Source organism: Camelus ferus, chromosome 13, assembly GCF_009834535.1.
Source record: "Camelus ferus isolate YT-003-E chromosome 13, BCGSAC_Cfer_1.0, whole genome shotgun sequence".
NCBI lineage: Eukaryota > Metazoa > Chordata > Mammalia > Artiodactyla > Camelidae > Camelus > Camelus ferus.
This window is the reverse complement of record NC_045708.1, coordinates 26,578,382-26,595,161: the sequence shown is the minus strand read 5'-3', so window position 1 is coordinate 26,595,161 and position 16,780 is coordinate 26,578,382. Positions and strand designations below refer to the sequence as shown.

At 57.2% G+C, this 16,780-nt stretch overlaps 1 protein-coding gene across 3 annotated transcripts; it reads right to left on the bottom strand.

Moving 5' to 3' along the window:
• Positions 1–6,069: 6,069 nt before the first annotated feature.
• ZC3H12A (zinc finger CCCH-type containing 12A) lies at positions 6,070–15,442 on the bottom strand. Of its 3 annotated transcripts, none has more exons than XM_032495982.1 (6): positions 15,310–15,442; positions 13,990–14,464; positions 9,607–9,746; positions 8,439–8,673; positions 7,846–7,952; positions 6,070–7,696 (listed from the first exon to the last, which is right to left on the bottom strand). In XM_032495982.1, the coding sequence occupies exons 2-6, from the start codon at positions 14,382–14,384 to the stop codon at positions 6,822–6,824; spliced, it is 1,752 nt and encodes a 583-aa protein (XP_032351873.1). In that variant the 5' UTR covers positions 14,385–14,464; positions 15,310–15,442; the 3' UTR covers positions 6,070–6,821. The 3 variants fall into 3 exon arrangements, with proteins under 3 accessions (XP_032351873.1, XP_032351872.1, XP_032351874.1); XM_032495981.1 differs by having other exon boundaries at positions 15,292–15,419; XM_032495983.1 differs by lacking the exon at positions 15,310–15,442 and adding an exon at positions 14,590–14,611.
• Positions 15,443–16,780: the final 1,338 nt, after the last annotated feature.

Here is a 16,780-nt window from a genome sequence, read left to right as displayed (position 1 = left end):
TTCAAGTACACTTTCCAGGGGCTGAGGAAATAGTTTATTCTGTTCAAACTCAGAGTGTTCGAAACACTATCAGACCCTGAGAGTTGAACATGGAGAACCCACAGGAACAACCCACAAGTAGAAGATAAGAAGCTTTCGGGGGCCTTGGGGAGGGCCTGAGGGAAGGGTCGTGCCCTTGGACATGGCCAGTGTGGGCTGAGTTGGCACAGACTGTCGAAGCTGCTGTCTCCCCATCTTGGGGCCCTCGGAGCACTTTAGGAAATTGATCCGTAAGTAGTTTAGTTTTCCCTGTAACAGAGTTTACACTCTTTTCTTAGAAGAAAATCCCTTCCTGTGAGAGGAGGAAGCAGGCATCAGCGTTATTTCTGACTGTGAGGTTGAGCCTTTGGGTGCTGGGGTGACGTGAGTCCTCTGTACGTATCCTAGGGGTATTGACATCGGGACCCTTGTGCTAAATGAGGGAATTAAATCAAATACTAAATGGCCTAAGGTTAAAAGCAGTAAGTTTGCTGTTCTGAAACTCTGTGACTTAGTTTTTGCTTTTATTTTGACTCCTCTGTCCCTTAGCCTTACTCCAAATTACAGGAGGCAATATTATGCTTAAAAACTCACCTCTGAGGCCCGACTCGGGGAGTGCTGCCCTGGTTGGGGTGCAGTGTGGAGAGGGAGCGGGACTGTGCTGTGTACATGTTTACTTCTCCAGGCTGGGGTGGTGGTCAGTGCCTGCGAGGGCGATGTGCATGGAAGATGCAGAGACAAGAAGAAGAGACTGGGCTTCTCATTTCCATGTTCACCTAAATTAATGTTATCAGGCCTAAATTTTATAAGCAGTAAGCTTCGTGATTTGAAACAGTTTTCCAGTTGACAAACTACAGTTTTCCGCACTGAGATGGGCTGTGGTGGAGTGGATTCTGACCCTCGCTTCCAAAGGTAGTGGTCCCCAAGGGGGAAGGGGCGGGCAGGTGGGAAGAACAGACCAGGCCTTTGTTATATTTACTTTCAGGCTCAAGCTTACTGACTTCCTCACTTTGTGTTATATAATGGACAAAAATATTAGCTCATTAGTACATGCAGGTAATTTATAGATGACACTGGGTTGAACCCCTAACAGTCAACCATTTTGATCCTCAAACGGCAGTTAGGATGATTGAACAGCATGGACACACTGTGGGTCGGTATGCCCCAAGTTTTTACTGTTCCTGTACAAGTTTAAACTTTAGATACCCCTGGCCAACACAGCCCTCCTCTGATCCCCAACCCCACCCTCATAACTTATTTCTATAGCCAAGGAGGCTTTAAAATAGCAAATTTGAATAAGAAATACATGCACATGACGTACATTCAAATGGTACTGAAGTGTGGTCAATGAAAATTCAGTCCCTTTGCCCTTCTGCTCCCAGTTGTCCTCAGGGACGGTTTCTTGTGCGGCCTTCCAGATGAACCTTGGACGTGTATGAGCAGTACGCGCATGTATGGTAGCATACTTTTTTCAACTAGAAATACAGCTTAGGAAATGTTCTGTAAGTGCCGTGGCCTGATTTCTATTGGCCGCCTAATCCATTGGTACCAGGATCCATCTACCCAGTCCTCTGTTGATGGTTCTTATGTTGTTTCCCATCTTTGCTGTTCTGGACAGTGTTGTGGTGCCTTACACACATCATTTTGCAAATATAATTCTTAGCAGTGGGATTGCTGAGCCAAAGGGTTAAAAATACATGGGGTCTCCTCATGACTATCTTCCAGATCACATTAAAAATAGGAATATGTGTACTTTCTTTTCTCCTTTTCCTTTCCTCTCCATCCCTCCAGTTCCTGAGAGTTTTTCTAGGGTCATGTGTTACCCAGAACACTTGCAGTTTCCTGGAACTCTAAACTTTGGAGCAGGCACCTCTGGTGTTGCTTTCCAGGTGGAGCTGCAAATGCCATTGAGAATTCCCAGTTTCTGCTTGCTATCACTTTCCATATTGTTCAGATCCTGCAGAACATTCTGGTCCTTAGACCCTGCGCTCAGGCCTGGGAGTTAAGCCAGCCCCCTGTTCCCCTGACAGTCATACCAGAAGGTGTCAGCAGGTGGCAGGCAGAGCACCGCAGCGCCCCTGGCCTTTAGCGAGGCTCTTTGCTGGTGAGCAGCCACAATCAGAGCCTTTGGGCCCTTCCCAGTGACCTGCCTCCCAGCAACAAGCCTAGCTGGGGGTTGGGGTGGGTTGCCCAATTCTAGTTTTGCAGCCATTTCTTACGTGGGTGAGCAGTTTAAGAGCAGCAGCAGCTGCCTTGAATTGGGCTTCAAGAGGCCACACCCCGGGATGACAGCCTGGGGCCTCCCCCTGCTCCAGAAACTAGCCGGAAGGATTTACATACCATGGCCTGGGATGGCTCTGGTTTCCTTAATCGCAGGGCCCTACTTCCTGTCCCTTTCTGCCAACTCTTCCACACCCTTTCCATGAACTAGGAGGTCCCCAGAACAGGCTCTTACTCACCACCCTCCACCCACTCTGCTAGATGGTCTAGAAAAAAAAAATGAGCCAGAGGTTTGAGAAGCCCTGAGGCAAAAGTGTTAGGGTCCAGGACTGACTTCGTTAGGGGCAGGAGCTCCTGGGGACCAACTGGGCCCAGGGCTTGCGCTGGGGACTCCACCCCTCCCCCCAACTCTAGATTTGAGTCCCTTTGAATCCCAGTTTCTCTGGGGCTCACTCACTGTCTCCATAGAGAGCTGTCCAGCCCCTCCTTCAGGGCAGGGGGCTTGCCCTTCTGAGTCAGGGAGACAAACTGTGGCTTTTCCAGGAGGCTTAGGAGGAGGATGGAGAGAGCTGTGCAGTGACTGGTGGCCTCTCCCAGCCCCTCCCCAACACAACCCTGCCAGAGACTAGCGTTGTTTGGGGTGTTAGCAGCACTGGGTGGGGGTGGAGGCTGGTCTGGGAGCTGCTCCTCTGGGGCCCCCAAAGCCCTCCTCCTCCTAGGTTAGTTCCCCAGGTCTTTAAGGGTTTCCTCAGGCTGGTGCAGTGGGATGGGGACAGAGTGGGCATGGACACCCAAGGCAGGGAATTTCACCCAGTTCATTCTCTTCCAGGGAGGCCGAAGTTTCCACAGTCATCCCGCACCCAGAGCGTGGTTAACCCGCGTGCAGGACAGAACTTGTGAGAAGACTCAGTGTCAGGCCCCTGCTGGTGAGGGCCCTGGGGTGGGGTTAGGGGGCCTGTGGAGGTTCCAGGAAGGGCTGGCAGGAGGCCCTCCTCCGTGAGTGCCCCAGGATCCTTTCCCAACCGGGCATGATTTGCATATGCTTTGCTTTCCCCTTTGGCATCTCAGCTCCTGGAACCAGGAAAACAAAAGGAGGAAAGAGCAGGCAGGGCATGACCTCCAGCACCTCTGTGGCAGTGGCTCCAGTCTCAGGGTCACGTTCGGGCCGGCCATCCTCTCCTTCACACTTTACAACCCCGCCATGAGCCTCTGGAGGGGAAGTGAGCTGCCCAGGGCCACCCTGCCAGTGAGGGGGACCCAGACCCAGGGCTTCTTTCTCTCATCCTGCCACCACACAAACTGAGGTGTCCGCTTGTCAACTCCAGGGAGAAGTGGAATCATCGTGTTCCTTTCACAGGTGGGGATGCTGAGGCCTTGTGAAGAAAGATGCTTCAGTGCGTGGGGCTGAAGGTGGTGGGGAGAACTTTGCAGTTAAAACCCAAGTCGTGGGAAAGGAAAATCCTGGGCATTGGGCCTGGCCGCCTCTGAGTGGCTCTGCCTGGAAGCCAGATTGAGAAAGAGGCCTGGAGGGGAGGCTCCAAACCCTGGACAGCCAGCCCAGCCAGGCCAGGGCTGCCGGGAAGGCACAGATGACAAGGCACTGAACTGACTCAGTCCTCCGGGAGCCTGGCCCCAGCACCTGCCGTGCGGGCTCTGCTGCCCTGGTCCCTGTCTGCCAGTGGGCCAGCAAGGCCAGACATGGCCTCCAGATGGTCCCACAGCCAGCCTAGACCTGCTGCCCAAGGCCCACAGCCCACCTGCCTGTACAATCAGCCTCCCTCTCCCTTCCCCACAGAGCTGAAGCAGCAAATGACAAAGAGTTCAGCTCTGGTCGAGGACGAAGTGTGAGCCTTCAAGTCTATATAGACAGTAGGCTGGTGGGATGGGCAGAGGGGTGGAGGCACCCTACCACGCTTTCCAGGCCTCCCTCTGGGCCTCACGGCCTTCAGGCCCCACTGCGGTGTGCAGAGAGGGGGCTGGATGGCTGGGGCTGCTGGGGCACCTGCTGCCAAGCAGGGGGGTGGGGTGGTCAGGCCAGCTGTTATGCTGGAGGGTCCCCATGCAGATGTTGTAAACCTACGTGGTTGTGAGGTGGGGGGCTGGGGCACCCCCACCATCTCCATCCGTCTCAGGGGCTTGAGAGTCACCACAGATTAGTGTCTGCGGCCCTCCCTTTCTCAGGTCTATTTGGCTAGGGGACCCCAATTCGAGGCCCTCCTCTAGTCTCTCTTCCTCCATGGGACCTTGGGCAAGTCACTCAGCTGTGTCAGTGGCTGATAATGAACTGGACAGTCTGGTATTTTAGCTTTCTGTCCATGAAAACAAAGGCCCATAAATAGCCTTTAATCTGGAATACAGTTCTTGACTGGAAAAAAAATTCAATGACATTCTTTTTTTTAATTTTATTTTAATTTTTTCATTTTTTGGGGGGGGAGGTAATAGGTTTATTTATTTACTTATTGTCAGTTCTATTACCTGCTTTAAAAAAAATTTAGGTATAGTTAGTTTACAATGTTGTGTCAAGGTTAATTTTTTTTCTTTTTTATGGCAGTCCTGGGGATGGAACTGAGCCTCGTTCATGCTAAGCATGTGCTCTACCCACTGAGCTCTACACCCTCCCCCTGGCAACATTTCTTTGTGCAGATAGAACCTCCCGGGGCGGCTGGATGCAGCAGGCCCAGGGACCCTAGAAGAGCCTGACGTGGGGGCTTGGAAGTAACGTTTGCTGAAATCACTCCCATATTGTGGGAGGACCCCTGACTGAAGGGCAGGCTTCTACAGAGAGTTTGGGGCAAAGAGTGAGCGGGGGCCTAATGTGCAGAGAGATGGCTGGGGTGGCATTTCCTTCAACATGCTGCATAGCTGTTCTGGGGTAAAGCAGTGTCTAGAAAACAGTAGGTACTATAAAAGCTTCACAAACAGTAAGTACAGATTAGGTGAGATGTTCAAAGATACAATGATTAAAACTGTATTTTTTCCATTTTCCTGCTGATAGTGTTTGGCGATCATCTGACAGCCCAGGTTTCATTTAACATATGTAACATTTATACCTCATTTTTTATCTTAAAAAATAAAACAAAGCTATGTATTCCTGCCTGTCTTCTTCCCCTCCAGGGGCAGATGGGAAGGTTGAGATGACGGAGGCCCTTTAACGAGCACCCAGCATGAACAATCTTGTGTTCTCTCAGAAGGTAAAACCCTGTAGGGTAGGTACCATCATCATCCCCACTTGATAGAGACCCTGAGAGGGGTAGTCACTTGCCCCAGGTGACACAATTGGTGACAAAGCCAGTTCTTGAGTTTGGGGCCAGGAACCCTAACCTCCTGCTTGGGGGTTACCTTGGCAGGGCCTCTCTAGGCTGATTCCGCCCGTGGCCCCTACTCTGCTCTGGGCCTGGTGCAGGGTAAGACTTGGGTGGACAGGGGAGAGCTGAGCCCACAGGGGCCTCCCCACCACACCCCTACTCCACAAGCTCTCCCAGAAGCCAGCCAGGTGGTTCCCATGCTCGTCCCTGACCTCAGGGTAAAGAAAGGGGACACTCCCCTCCAAAAGCAACCCGTCCCCACACCGCAGCCTCAGGACAACAGGATGCTTCCTGACACCCCATCCATCCATGTGTCCACAGCCACCTCTTTTCAAGGTCTGACCCAAGGCCTCAGGAAGGATGCCTCTGCCCCTAGGGGATGGAGCACTCTCAGTGGAACTCAGAAACCTTCCTTCCAGTGAAGAGTCAGGGAATTGTTGAGGAGGGAGATAGGGCAGTGCCCACCTGCTGACCTTCCATCACCCAGAGGCCAGCTCCATCCCCGAGCGCAACAAAGACCATCACCTCTTAGAGGGGTTGTACTTTATTGGTGTTAAGGGACGCAAGGACTTTCCACTTGAAACACTTAAAATGTTTACATCCGTACAACAAATACACACATCTCCTGGGGGACAGGTGAGACTGCTCCAAGTACAGAGAAAGGGGGAGGATGAGAAAATGGGGGCCAGAATGCCCTTGACCCCTGAGGGGACAATGGGACAGGTGAACAGAGTGGGACGGAAGGTGGGTTATTAAGAAGCATCTTGCTTACTAACATGAAGCCTCGTGCCTTTGAGAGCACAAATGAGGCCTCATTGGCTTAGAGGAGGGCCCATGAGGGCGGGCACACGGTGCCCAACTAGCCAGCCAAGGCCAGCATCCCAGGGACAGGGCGGAGGTGGGGGGCTGTGCACAGGGCCCCCAGCCCAGGCCTCTGCTCCCCCCTGCCTCCCTCCCCGCCCTCTGAGAGAAAGGAGGGTTTGGGCCTCAGCCATGGACCGATGGCCGTTACTGGCAGCGTCTCTTTAAACTACAGAGATACAATGTGCATCAACAGGGTGATCGCTTCTGACCCCTCGGGCAGACGGCAAGAGGTGCCGAGGGGCCAGAACCAATCCTACAGTATCTTTGGTTTGTAGGTTCCCTTTCCTACTTTAATCCTCCCTCTGTCCAGCCTCTGGGGTGGGCCTCAGGGCTGGGGCTGGGCTGCTCGAAGGCCTGAAGCCCGGCCTGGCAGCCCTTGGAGGCCGGAGGCGCTGCCCGTGCAGGTGGGCTGGCTTACTCGCTGAGGTGCTGGGACTTGTAGGAGAGGATCTCGGCGGCCAGCTGCTGGGGGTCCAGGAGCTGTGGGAAGCGCCCCATCACGGCCTCCACAAGGTGTGGGGGGAAGACGCCACACAGCTTGGTATACACGCTGGCTCGCTCCTTGGCCAGGCTGCCCGCCCCACCCCAGGGGCCCCTGTCAGTCCCTGAGCCCGGCACCCGAGGCTCCTGCAGGACTGGGGTGGGTTGGGGCAGCTGGTATGGCTCAGACCAGTACTCTCGAGGTGGATAGGCGGCTGGCGGGGGTGCATAGTCAGCAGGGACGCTGAAGTGGCCGGCACCCATGGCTCGGCCAAAGGCAGAGAAGGCTGGAGTGGCTGGGAGCTCGGCCCCGTAGGGGCGGTAGCCAGCGTACGGGCCCCGAGGTGGGCCTGGCTCACCAGGGCCGCCTCCTCGAACCCCCCACAGTTCTGACATCTGGCTCTCCAGGGAGCCGATGCCCGAGTCCAGGCACTCCTGGGAGGTGTATGGGAGGGAGTCCAGGGTCTGCGAGAACCAGTCAGAGGGCCCAAAGCTGCCGCCACTGCCCCCACTAGGTGGGAGGCTCCTGCCCGTTGGGGCGAAGGTCTGTGGCGGACCCTCCCGGTGGGTTCCCAGGGATGCCTGGGCCCCCAGCTTCTTCCCGTCCAGGCTGCGCTGCTCACGTTCTGTCGGCAGAGAGCCAGGCTGAGATGAAGGTGAAGGCCGCCGGCCACTTCTGTCCTTGCTCGGGGGCCTGGGGGGTGAGAGGAGGGCATTGGCCCGGAGCTCATCAGCTACAGAGCGCTGGGGGCGGCTCGGCCGCTCCGGGTGGAAGAACCGGCACTTGATTCCGTAGGTGCACTTCCTCCCTGCGAGAGAATGAAGAAGGCCCTCAGCAGGGGCGCCCATAGCTGGGGTTGGGGATCCTCAAGAGGAAGAACTCGGGGTGCACGCTGACTTAGGGGAGAGAGGAAGGGGATGACAGAGTGAGGAGGGCCCTGGAGCGTGGAGTTCTTACCGTAGGGACACGGCTGCTTCCTGTGCTCCGCCGTGAGCGGCTTCTTACGCAGGAAGTTGTCCAGGCTCGGCCCGTGCCGGCCCAAGGGGTCATCAGGGGGCATGAACCTGCAGAGGAGGTAGGAGGCATGAAGGGGGACTTCCCAGTGCCAGGGACGGGGCTGCACAGGGAGCCTCGCTAGGAAGAGTAGGAAGGCAGCTCCTAAAACTGGCGTCTGCCCAGCAGGACATCCTGGGCGGGATGGCTTCAAGGAAGGGACGTCCCAGTCCAGAAGGCCACAGCCATGGGCGCCTTTAGGGCAACTCTCCTGCTGGGAGCTCTCTGAATCTAAGGCTGCATCCACTGGCCTCTGGTCAGAGCTTCAGTGCTGGGAACTGGAGAGGTCCTCTTGGAACCACTGACCACATCCTGTCTCAAATGCTACTGCTCCATCCCACAAATTATAAAGCCTGACCCTTCCTATGTGGAGCCACGTCCATCTTGCTCTCAGAGCTGCCAGGACCCAAGGCCGTGGTCCCCCAGCAGAGCTCCCCCAGCCCTGGCCCTCCTGGGAGCGTCTCTGGCCATCGGGTCCCTTCCTGGTGGGGACGTACTTGTCATTGACGAAGGAGTACATGAGAAGCCGCTCCTCGATGAAGCGCTTCCACTCCTGCCGCTCACTCTGGAGGTCCCGGTAAGTGTCATTGGACACCACAATGCCATCGGACTCGAAGGCTAGCTTCACGATGAAGCGGTCGTCATAGCACACCACTCGCTTGCCGCCCACACGCCGCGACGGGGTGAACACCAGGATCTTTTTCTTCTCCAGTTCCCGCAGGATGTGCTGGTCTGGGAGGTGTCAGGGGCAGAGGTCAGGGTCCAGCCCGGACCTAGAGCCAGCCCTCAGGGCTCCCTGACCCCGTGGTGGCCAGGCACTGGGTTCTGAACTCCAGGGTCAACTCTGCGAAGGCCACCGCCACATCCCAGTCCCTCACTGGGCCTGGTGCGGAGTTTATGGCCAAAGACCAAGAACCCCTGAAAACAGGTCAGCAGGTCCCACTCCGCAAAAGCTCCAAAGTAGAGCTGGGCCACCTCCCTCCCCGTCCTGGACACCAGGCTCGGGTGTGCCCAAGGTGAGCTTGGCTTTGGTACTCACCCAGCCTGTCCCTGAGAGGTTAGAAAGGAGCCCCCGCTTAAGCTGGGACCAGAGCAGTGTCTCAACTCTGTCTCCTACAGAGCTAGGACAGAAGGGGCCGCTTTTCCTGGAGTGAGTGGCCCCAGCCAGCTTGCCTCCAGATCTCAAGACTTCTAGGGAAATAAACTTGGGTTTTCATCCCAAAGGTGGGTACTTGTGTAAGAGCAATGTTAAGAGGTGGCACTGGCTGAGCATTTGCTGTGTGCCAGGCGTTCTTCTGAGCACTTCCACGTATTAAGTCACGCGGTCAACCCTGCAAGGTTATCAAACCCTCACCTCATCCCACGTCTCAGATGAGGAGCAGGTGGCTCAGCCACTACGCCGCACTGCCCCTGTACCACAAGGCTGTGGAGACAGCATGCAACCACTGGGTGAGGGAGGTGCCTGGTACTCGGAGGCAGAGGCTGCTCCAAGGATCACTGTTCAGAGCAGGAATGCTGAGGACAGCCAAAGCTGGGAAAAGTAGGGACTGAACGCTAGTCCCTCCTTGGGGCCTCAAAGCTGCTGCATAACCCAAGGGTCTCTCTTGAAGGGAACCAGGGCTCCTGGGGCAGTGAGACCACCCCTCTTCCAGAGGTGCCACTCACCTGTGATGGGCATGTCAGGCCGAGGCTGCTCCTTCCTCCAGGATGGTACAAACACCGTGATGTCTGTGTGGCCCCGCTCCAGAAACCAGTTCACCGCCAGCAGGATACCCCGGCAGGAGAAGACCTCCTTGTTTCCGTGGCTGGGGAGGAGAGGAGGGCCGGATCAGCCTGTGGTCCTTGCCCCAGGCCTGCACAGAAGGAGGCGGGCTGCACTCCAGCCCCTGCCCTGGCTGGGGACCCAGGGCCTGTATTCCCTGCTGGTTCCCACAGCGCCGGGGATGGCCAGCCCCGGGACTTTCCCTGAAGTGTCTCCTGACAGTGAGGAGACGCCCAGGAATCTGGCAGCACCCGCTCCCCAAGTGGGGGAGGGTCAGGCCACTTACAACACACCTGGGGGTGGGGGAAAGGCGCTGGGACCACGGGGACACAGATGTACACAGGCCGACTGAGTCACCATCCCTCCCTCGCCTGCTCAGCAGGGCTCCGGGTGGGGGCAGGGGAAGAGAAACCAGATTGTTCCGGATTAAAGTTGGATTAAAGTTCAGTCCTGAATAGACCCAGACCTCAGGGCTGGGGCTGAGGAGAAGGAGCCTCGATTCAACCTTCAACTTGGGGCAGAAGGCTGTGGTGGGGCCTTTTAAGCCTGAAAGTGAAAGGATGCTGCTTTTCCTCCCAAGACTGCCAATTCCCAAAAACCCCAGCCTGCCTTCCTCTCCTCGCCCTTCCAGGGAGGGCATGACCCAAGGCCAGAAGATGTTCTGAAAGACAGTGGGGCCTCTGCCAGCAGGAGGGCCTGGAGATGGGACATTGCCCTGCTGCAGTCTAATGACCAGACCTCGCCCCATCCAAAGGTGGCTGGACCCAGAAGCAAGTGCTGACGTTGCTCTGGCTCAGTTTCTCTATCTGAAAAATGGGCCTGGGAGTCTGCTGCTTCCCTAGGAAGGGTCCATGTCAGTGGGACGATGTTCCTGTTTGCTTGAGGCCAAAGACAGTCCAACACCGTGGAAGTTCCAGCTAGCTTCCTGGGAGAGTGGGAGGGCGCAGGGGCTCCCAGGTAACACTAGGTGTCATGGGTGCACTCCAGGACCAGCTGAGGGGGCCCCCTTCCCCACAGCCGATGCCCCTCGCTAACCTCTCAGTGAGCAACTCAGACTCATGTATTTGGCAAATAAAACAATAAACGTTACGCAAAAGAGGCAACTCCATGGCCGACCACATCCTGTGGGTGGCTTTGAGGGGGGTGATAGCGGGAGCCCCGAGGGAACATAGCAAGGGAGGTGGGGCAGCTGGGGGGCATGGAGGCTCTGGGAGTGAGGTTGGGGTTCCCAGGACTGAAGGTCTCTGTAAATTGTAGGGGAGGCAAAGTCCAGCCCAAAGACAGTGCTCATCCCTGCCAGGTGGAGCCCCCCTGCCATCCACCAGCATGCTTGTAATAAAAGATAACATTTACTACTGAGAGCTGTGAGCCAGGCCCTGATCAAGCAAGCCTCTGAGGGTGGTACTATCATGAAAGGCCCCTTGCCCCTTTATTCAGACTAGGAAGTTGGTCAACAGAGGGCAACTGGTTGCCAGCATCACAGCAGCATTGGTGGAACAGATACAAATAGAGACTGTGCTCACGACCACGAGTGCTGATGCTCAGACAGGTACAAAGACAAGTGCCAACCCTGACAGCGGACTGGAGCGGGGATTAGCGGGTGCCCAGTTCGTACTGGAGACCACGCACATCACCCATCCCCTTGCTTCATCCTTACGAGGCTCATCTAAGGTTCTCTGGCTACTGGTAAGGGACAGAACTTGAACTCATGTCTGGGGGCACTGGACTGCCTTCCTGCCCCAACAGAAGAGTTGGAGTTTGTTTAGGAGGGAGAAAAAGCTCCCAAGCTTGAGTCTGAACAAAGTGTTAAGAGGGTGGGGCAGGCTGGGAACAGGTTAAATCATGCATCTGGCAAACTCCTGCTCCGTCAGGACCCAGGTGGTGTCACTGCCTCTGAGAAGCCTTCCCTGACTTGGCAGGATGGGTCAGGTCCCTGGTCTGTCTTCACAACGCCCAGGGCTTCCCCCTGCCCTCAGCCTTCTGCTGTTTCCCCAAGAGTGGGGGTATGACCATCTCTGGCTTGTCCCTGTCTTAGGTACAGTCTGTACATGCATGTATCTACCTCCTTGTACACACGTGTGAATGGCTATGCCCCATCCCAGGCCAGCATCTTCAAGCCCTGGGACAGTGGGACACCAGGTCTTCCAGGACAGTGTACTGCTTCTGGGCATCAGAAACCTTGGCTGTGGACTAGTCTGCTGTCAGCTGTCCTGGCCCACAGAGCACTCCCCAAGCAGGTAGTCAGAGCCTTACTCTTGGCAGTAGTAGAACACATGTTCTAGTCCCTCCTGCCAAGCCCAGATACTGCCCTCCCAAGCCAGGAGTGCCTCCCTACGACTAACTTTAGTCCCTCTTGCTGCAATGGAGGAAGCTCTGCTGGCATAGGAAAACCAGACATCCTCCCACCCTCACCGCAGTCCTGTTCCCCAGAAAGTCAGGGCCCCCCAGCCTGGCTAAGGAGACACTGGTGAGACTCACTGGTGTGATCCCACAGGCAACTCCAGCTCAGTGGCTCCCGCCCCAGGGCAGAGGGCAGGGCTGAGCCAGGATACCCAGGTGAAAAGATCTACCCCAGCTGGGCCCAGCTAGTGGAGAAAAATTCCCTTAGAAGGAAACAGAGGTGAATTTCCCCACGATTTGCATATAGTAGGGGCTGGCCCGCCTGCCCCTGGCGGGGAGGGGGCAGAAGGGCAGGAACCCAGTAGCAGCTGAGACAGGAAGTCTGAGGCTGGAATTCCCCTCTTGCTGCTGCCCCGGCTCAGAAAACCCCTGTGGCTCGGTCACCCCCAGCGCCACCTGCCCCTCCTCCTGTCCTGGCCCCTCCTCCTTCGGCTGGGATACAAACACACAGGGCACATGGCTGCCCCTGGGGCGCCACGGCATTCGGGCCCAGCCCACGTCCCTGGAGGACGGAGTCACCCACCAGTCCCAGCTCCTTACCCAGCCAAAAGCTGCTGGAACCCGAGACAGGTCCCCTAACTCTCAAAACACGTGTGACCAGCTGCCACTGGCCTGTAGGAGCCAGCTTTCCTCAATTTCCATCCAGGCTCAGCTCATTTCAGAGGTGGGAAGACTGATCCAAAGATGGCCAGAAAGAGGCTACCTGGACCTCCGCTGACCTAGGCTAGGCAGGACCAGCCTGACAGCTGGCCTGGCCCAGGTGGGCCAGGTGTGGGAGAGGCAGAGGCGCCACAGACACAGAGGCACAGAGGCAACCATTCAGGAGATCCTTCAGGGAAGCCAGGAATCCCTTCCCACTCCACACCTGCGCCTGGGGTCTCCCTGCCCACACCCACAGGAAATTTTCCTTGTGAACCATCCACCCAACCCTGACTCACCAGCCTGCCTTGAAGGGACTGGGAGAAAGTGGGGCCAGAGGGCAGAGCTTGGATGGAAGGGAGGTCTGGGCAACCTGGGATCAGTGGCAGCCCTGCCCACCCCCCTACCACGAGAATCATGAGAACCTAGAGGAGAAGGGGGGACGGCTACCTGGGCCGAGTCCTGGGAGCCCCCAGAGCCCAGTCCAGCCCAGGTGGCTCAAGCTGAAGCAGAGGGGACCCAAGTCACAGCTCATCTGAAGCCAAAGCATCAGGCCACCTGCCTACACCCCTGATGTAGAGTCAGACCCTTGAGGTTACTTTTGGTCATGGCTACACAGGCCTCAGGGGCTAGGCCTGCTTCCATGGGAGCCCAGGTCTGGGAACAATAAGGCCTCAGAAGTCCCAGATCCTGGATAACAGTAATAATAACTGTTAACAGTAATAACAATCAGGACTGCTGATTCCTGAGCCCTTACTTCTTTCCAGGTTCTGGGCATTCACCCCTCACAACCACCACCTGAGGGGTGGGCTGGCCCCACCTCATGGATGAGGAATGAAGCCTCCAGTATGAGTAAGCTGGAGCCCACGGTCTGATCCCTCACACCACACGGCCTCACGTCACAGAGGAGGAACTGAGACTGAGACTGCTGGCCCTCATGAAGACCATAAAGGAGCTCTGGAGACAGAAGGACCCAAGTTCAAATCCTTGCTCCAGCACTTACCAGGAGTGTGACCTGATCAACTCTTTTGAGCTCCCCAAATATCCCTAAAAACCCACTTCCAAGAAGCCATGAGGATTCAAGAGCCTCCTGGCATACAGTAGGGCCTCCAGAAAGGGCTTTCCCTTCCTCTATACCAGTCTCTGAGAAGAGGTCAAACTCCTTCCTGAAGTCCACTCTACCAGAGGTGCAGAGACACACAGCCACGATTCCTGGCCACAGTCTTGGCCACAGAAGTGACATGTACCTCATGGCCACGTTGCTCCCATCGATGACCACGGGCCTCAGGTCACTGCCCTCCTTGTCCTCCTCGGGGGGTGAGGGCTCCAGGATGGGAGCCTTGGGGGTGCCTCCACCCCGGGGCACCAGAGGAAGCTGAGGGCTGGGGTCTGGTGACACCTGGCGCTCCCGTTCCGCCGCTGACCCATGTTTCACCAGCTCGCCCAGCACTGTGTTGGTGTCCGCCTGGACCCCCAGCTTCTGTAGAACGCTGTGGATCTCAGCAGAGGAGTAGCCCAGCTTCCGGAAGAAGTCAACTTTCATCTGCAGCTCCGCAGTTGTCGCCTCCTCCGCGGTGGGCTCCTGGGCCGGCCTGGGGGTCCCTTGGCAGCTGTGGCAATCTTCAAGTTCCCACAGACTCATGGCGGGGCTGGCTTCCTGAGTGGGCCTCTTTCCACTGGCCACTCACAGCTCAGACCACTGGAAGGTACCTGTCACAGCTCCTGTAGGCCAACAGAGAGGGTTAGGGATGGGGAATGGCTCTCTCACCCCTCTCCTGCCCCGCCCCTCGAACGGGAGAAGGCCACACTGAGTGGTGGCAGTAGGCAAAGCCATTTTTGAGTGTTACCTCTGTTACCCTCTCAACAGCCCTCCCAGCTAGGGATCGTCATTCCCATTATGTAAGGGAGGAGCCTGAGCCATAGACAATTCAGAACTTGCTCAAGGTCATCCAGCTGTTAGCTGGTAGCGCACGGATTTGAACTCAGGCAGTATGACTCCTCCTCCCACCCCACCCCCAGCGGCCCCGCCAACTCAGAGGACCCAGAAGTCGTGGGAGGCGCCTCAGAGGACTTCGCCGCGCCCCCACCACTGCTGGGCGGAGCTCTCCATGGAAACCCACGGGGTTGGAAGTGAGGTGGTGGGGCGGGGGCTTCCCCGTTGAAGCCATTGCCACCTCTCGCCCGCCTGCCCCGTGCCCGGAGCCCAGGCCCAGGAGGCGCAGGGTCCGTGGCCCGGACTCCCGGACTGGGGGAGGGGAAGTTTCCGGCTGACCCACCAGCGAGAAAAGTTGCTGGGAAACTCTGGTTGGCCTCCGGGCTCGGTGACGCGGCGGCTGTCCCGGCCCAGAGCCCCGCTCTCGCTCGGCTTCCCCTCCGAACCTAGGTCTTCCTACCTCCAGGATCGCCTAACTTGCGCTAAGTTGGAGGGGGTCCCGGGGACCGGCGAGGCCGAAGGGGACCGGCCCTCACGTCTCTCCCTTTGCGGTCGGTCCTAACCAGAGCCCTCCCCACCCCCTCCTCCGCCCGCCCGGGAGCCTCGCGACCCCGACCTGCCGGGCGCGCCTCACCCCGCCGTGGGCCAGCCACAGCCGGCGGCTTCTCCATGGGGCCGAGTCGTTGGGGGCCAGGCCGGCGGCGCCTTTATACGGGGCGGGTGGGCGGGCAGGTGGCGCTTGGGCCCGTGACGCGGAAGCCGGGCAGGGCAGGCGAGAGCCGGTCCGGGCGGCAGGGGGCGGAGCGGCCACCGCCCCTTCCTGCTCCGCCCCCGCGCCGCCCCGCCCCACCCGGCCTCCGGCCCCGCCCCCGCAGCCCCAGCGAGCCGGGCCGGGCCCAGAATGGGGGGGATACGGGGCCGCAGCCCCTTCCGTGAGCCTGGAGGCTCCAGCGGCGAGGAGTTCCGCAGGGCAGGAGTGCACGGTCCGCAGGCGTCAGGTAAGGCCAGGCTGAACCAGGTACGCGCACCTAGTCAGGCAGCGTATGGAGATACAAGCACAGGTATAGCCACGTACGTTCAGAACTAAGCATGCTGAAGGTACAGTCCGGGACGCATCACGGGAATCGGGTACACGAAGGCTGGTCCACACACCATTGGAGGCAGAGCCATAGTTACAAAGCTAGGTACACCCAGGCAGGCACTTTTCGGATTGAGGCAGGAACACTCAATAGGTACATCATGACTGGAGTAGGTACACAGAAGTGGGGCCCCACCCAGGGCCAGGAACTTTTTTTTTTCCTGAAATAGGACATTGCCAGGATAGAAAGGCAGGTACATCTTGCCTTGTCCCAGCTGGAAAGACTTGCGACCAGGACCAGGAGGTCCCATTCCAGGGCACGAGGTGCCACCTTTGTCAGTTTTGAAACCACCAGTGACCCCCACCTAGCCAAGTCCCTGCTTTATTGCCTGGTCATCTTTGAGGACACTAAAGTATCTCTTCATCTGTGCGCCCTGGGCACAGCAACCCCAGGGACTGGCCTCCAGGAGAGAGAAAATGAGCCCCACTCCGGTGTGTCAGCTCACACCCAGTGCTATGCTCCTCCCGTACTCACCACACGCTGCCCAGCGCTGTGTGTGCTGTAGCCCTAATCTTCACAACAGCTCTTTCTAGCGTTGTGAATAGTTCAGTGAAAAGTGCGATCTATTTAGGCATTTATTCATTGTAGTAACCACCTTTAAGATAGTAAACATATTAAGTAATGAGTCCGGGCTAATAATCATGATGATAAGCCAATCACAGCGGTAATGCCTCACATTGATGGAGTACTCACTGGGCGGCAGGCACTGTGCCAGCTTCTTGCAGACACTTACGTGCCTTTGCATCTCCTTCCTCTGCTCAGGGAGTGCCCTCCCCTTCTTCCCTCCCTACTGCTGCATGGCCAATTCCATTCCTCTTTTTGATGATGTCACCTCCTCTGTGAGGCCTGCCCAGACTCCCTCGATGCTGAGTTGCTTCCTCCTCAATGCTCCCACAGCACCCTGCCCGGGTCCCTACGTGCTGGATTGTGATTGCCTGCTTGGGACCTCCTCCGGGGCCAGGATGG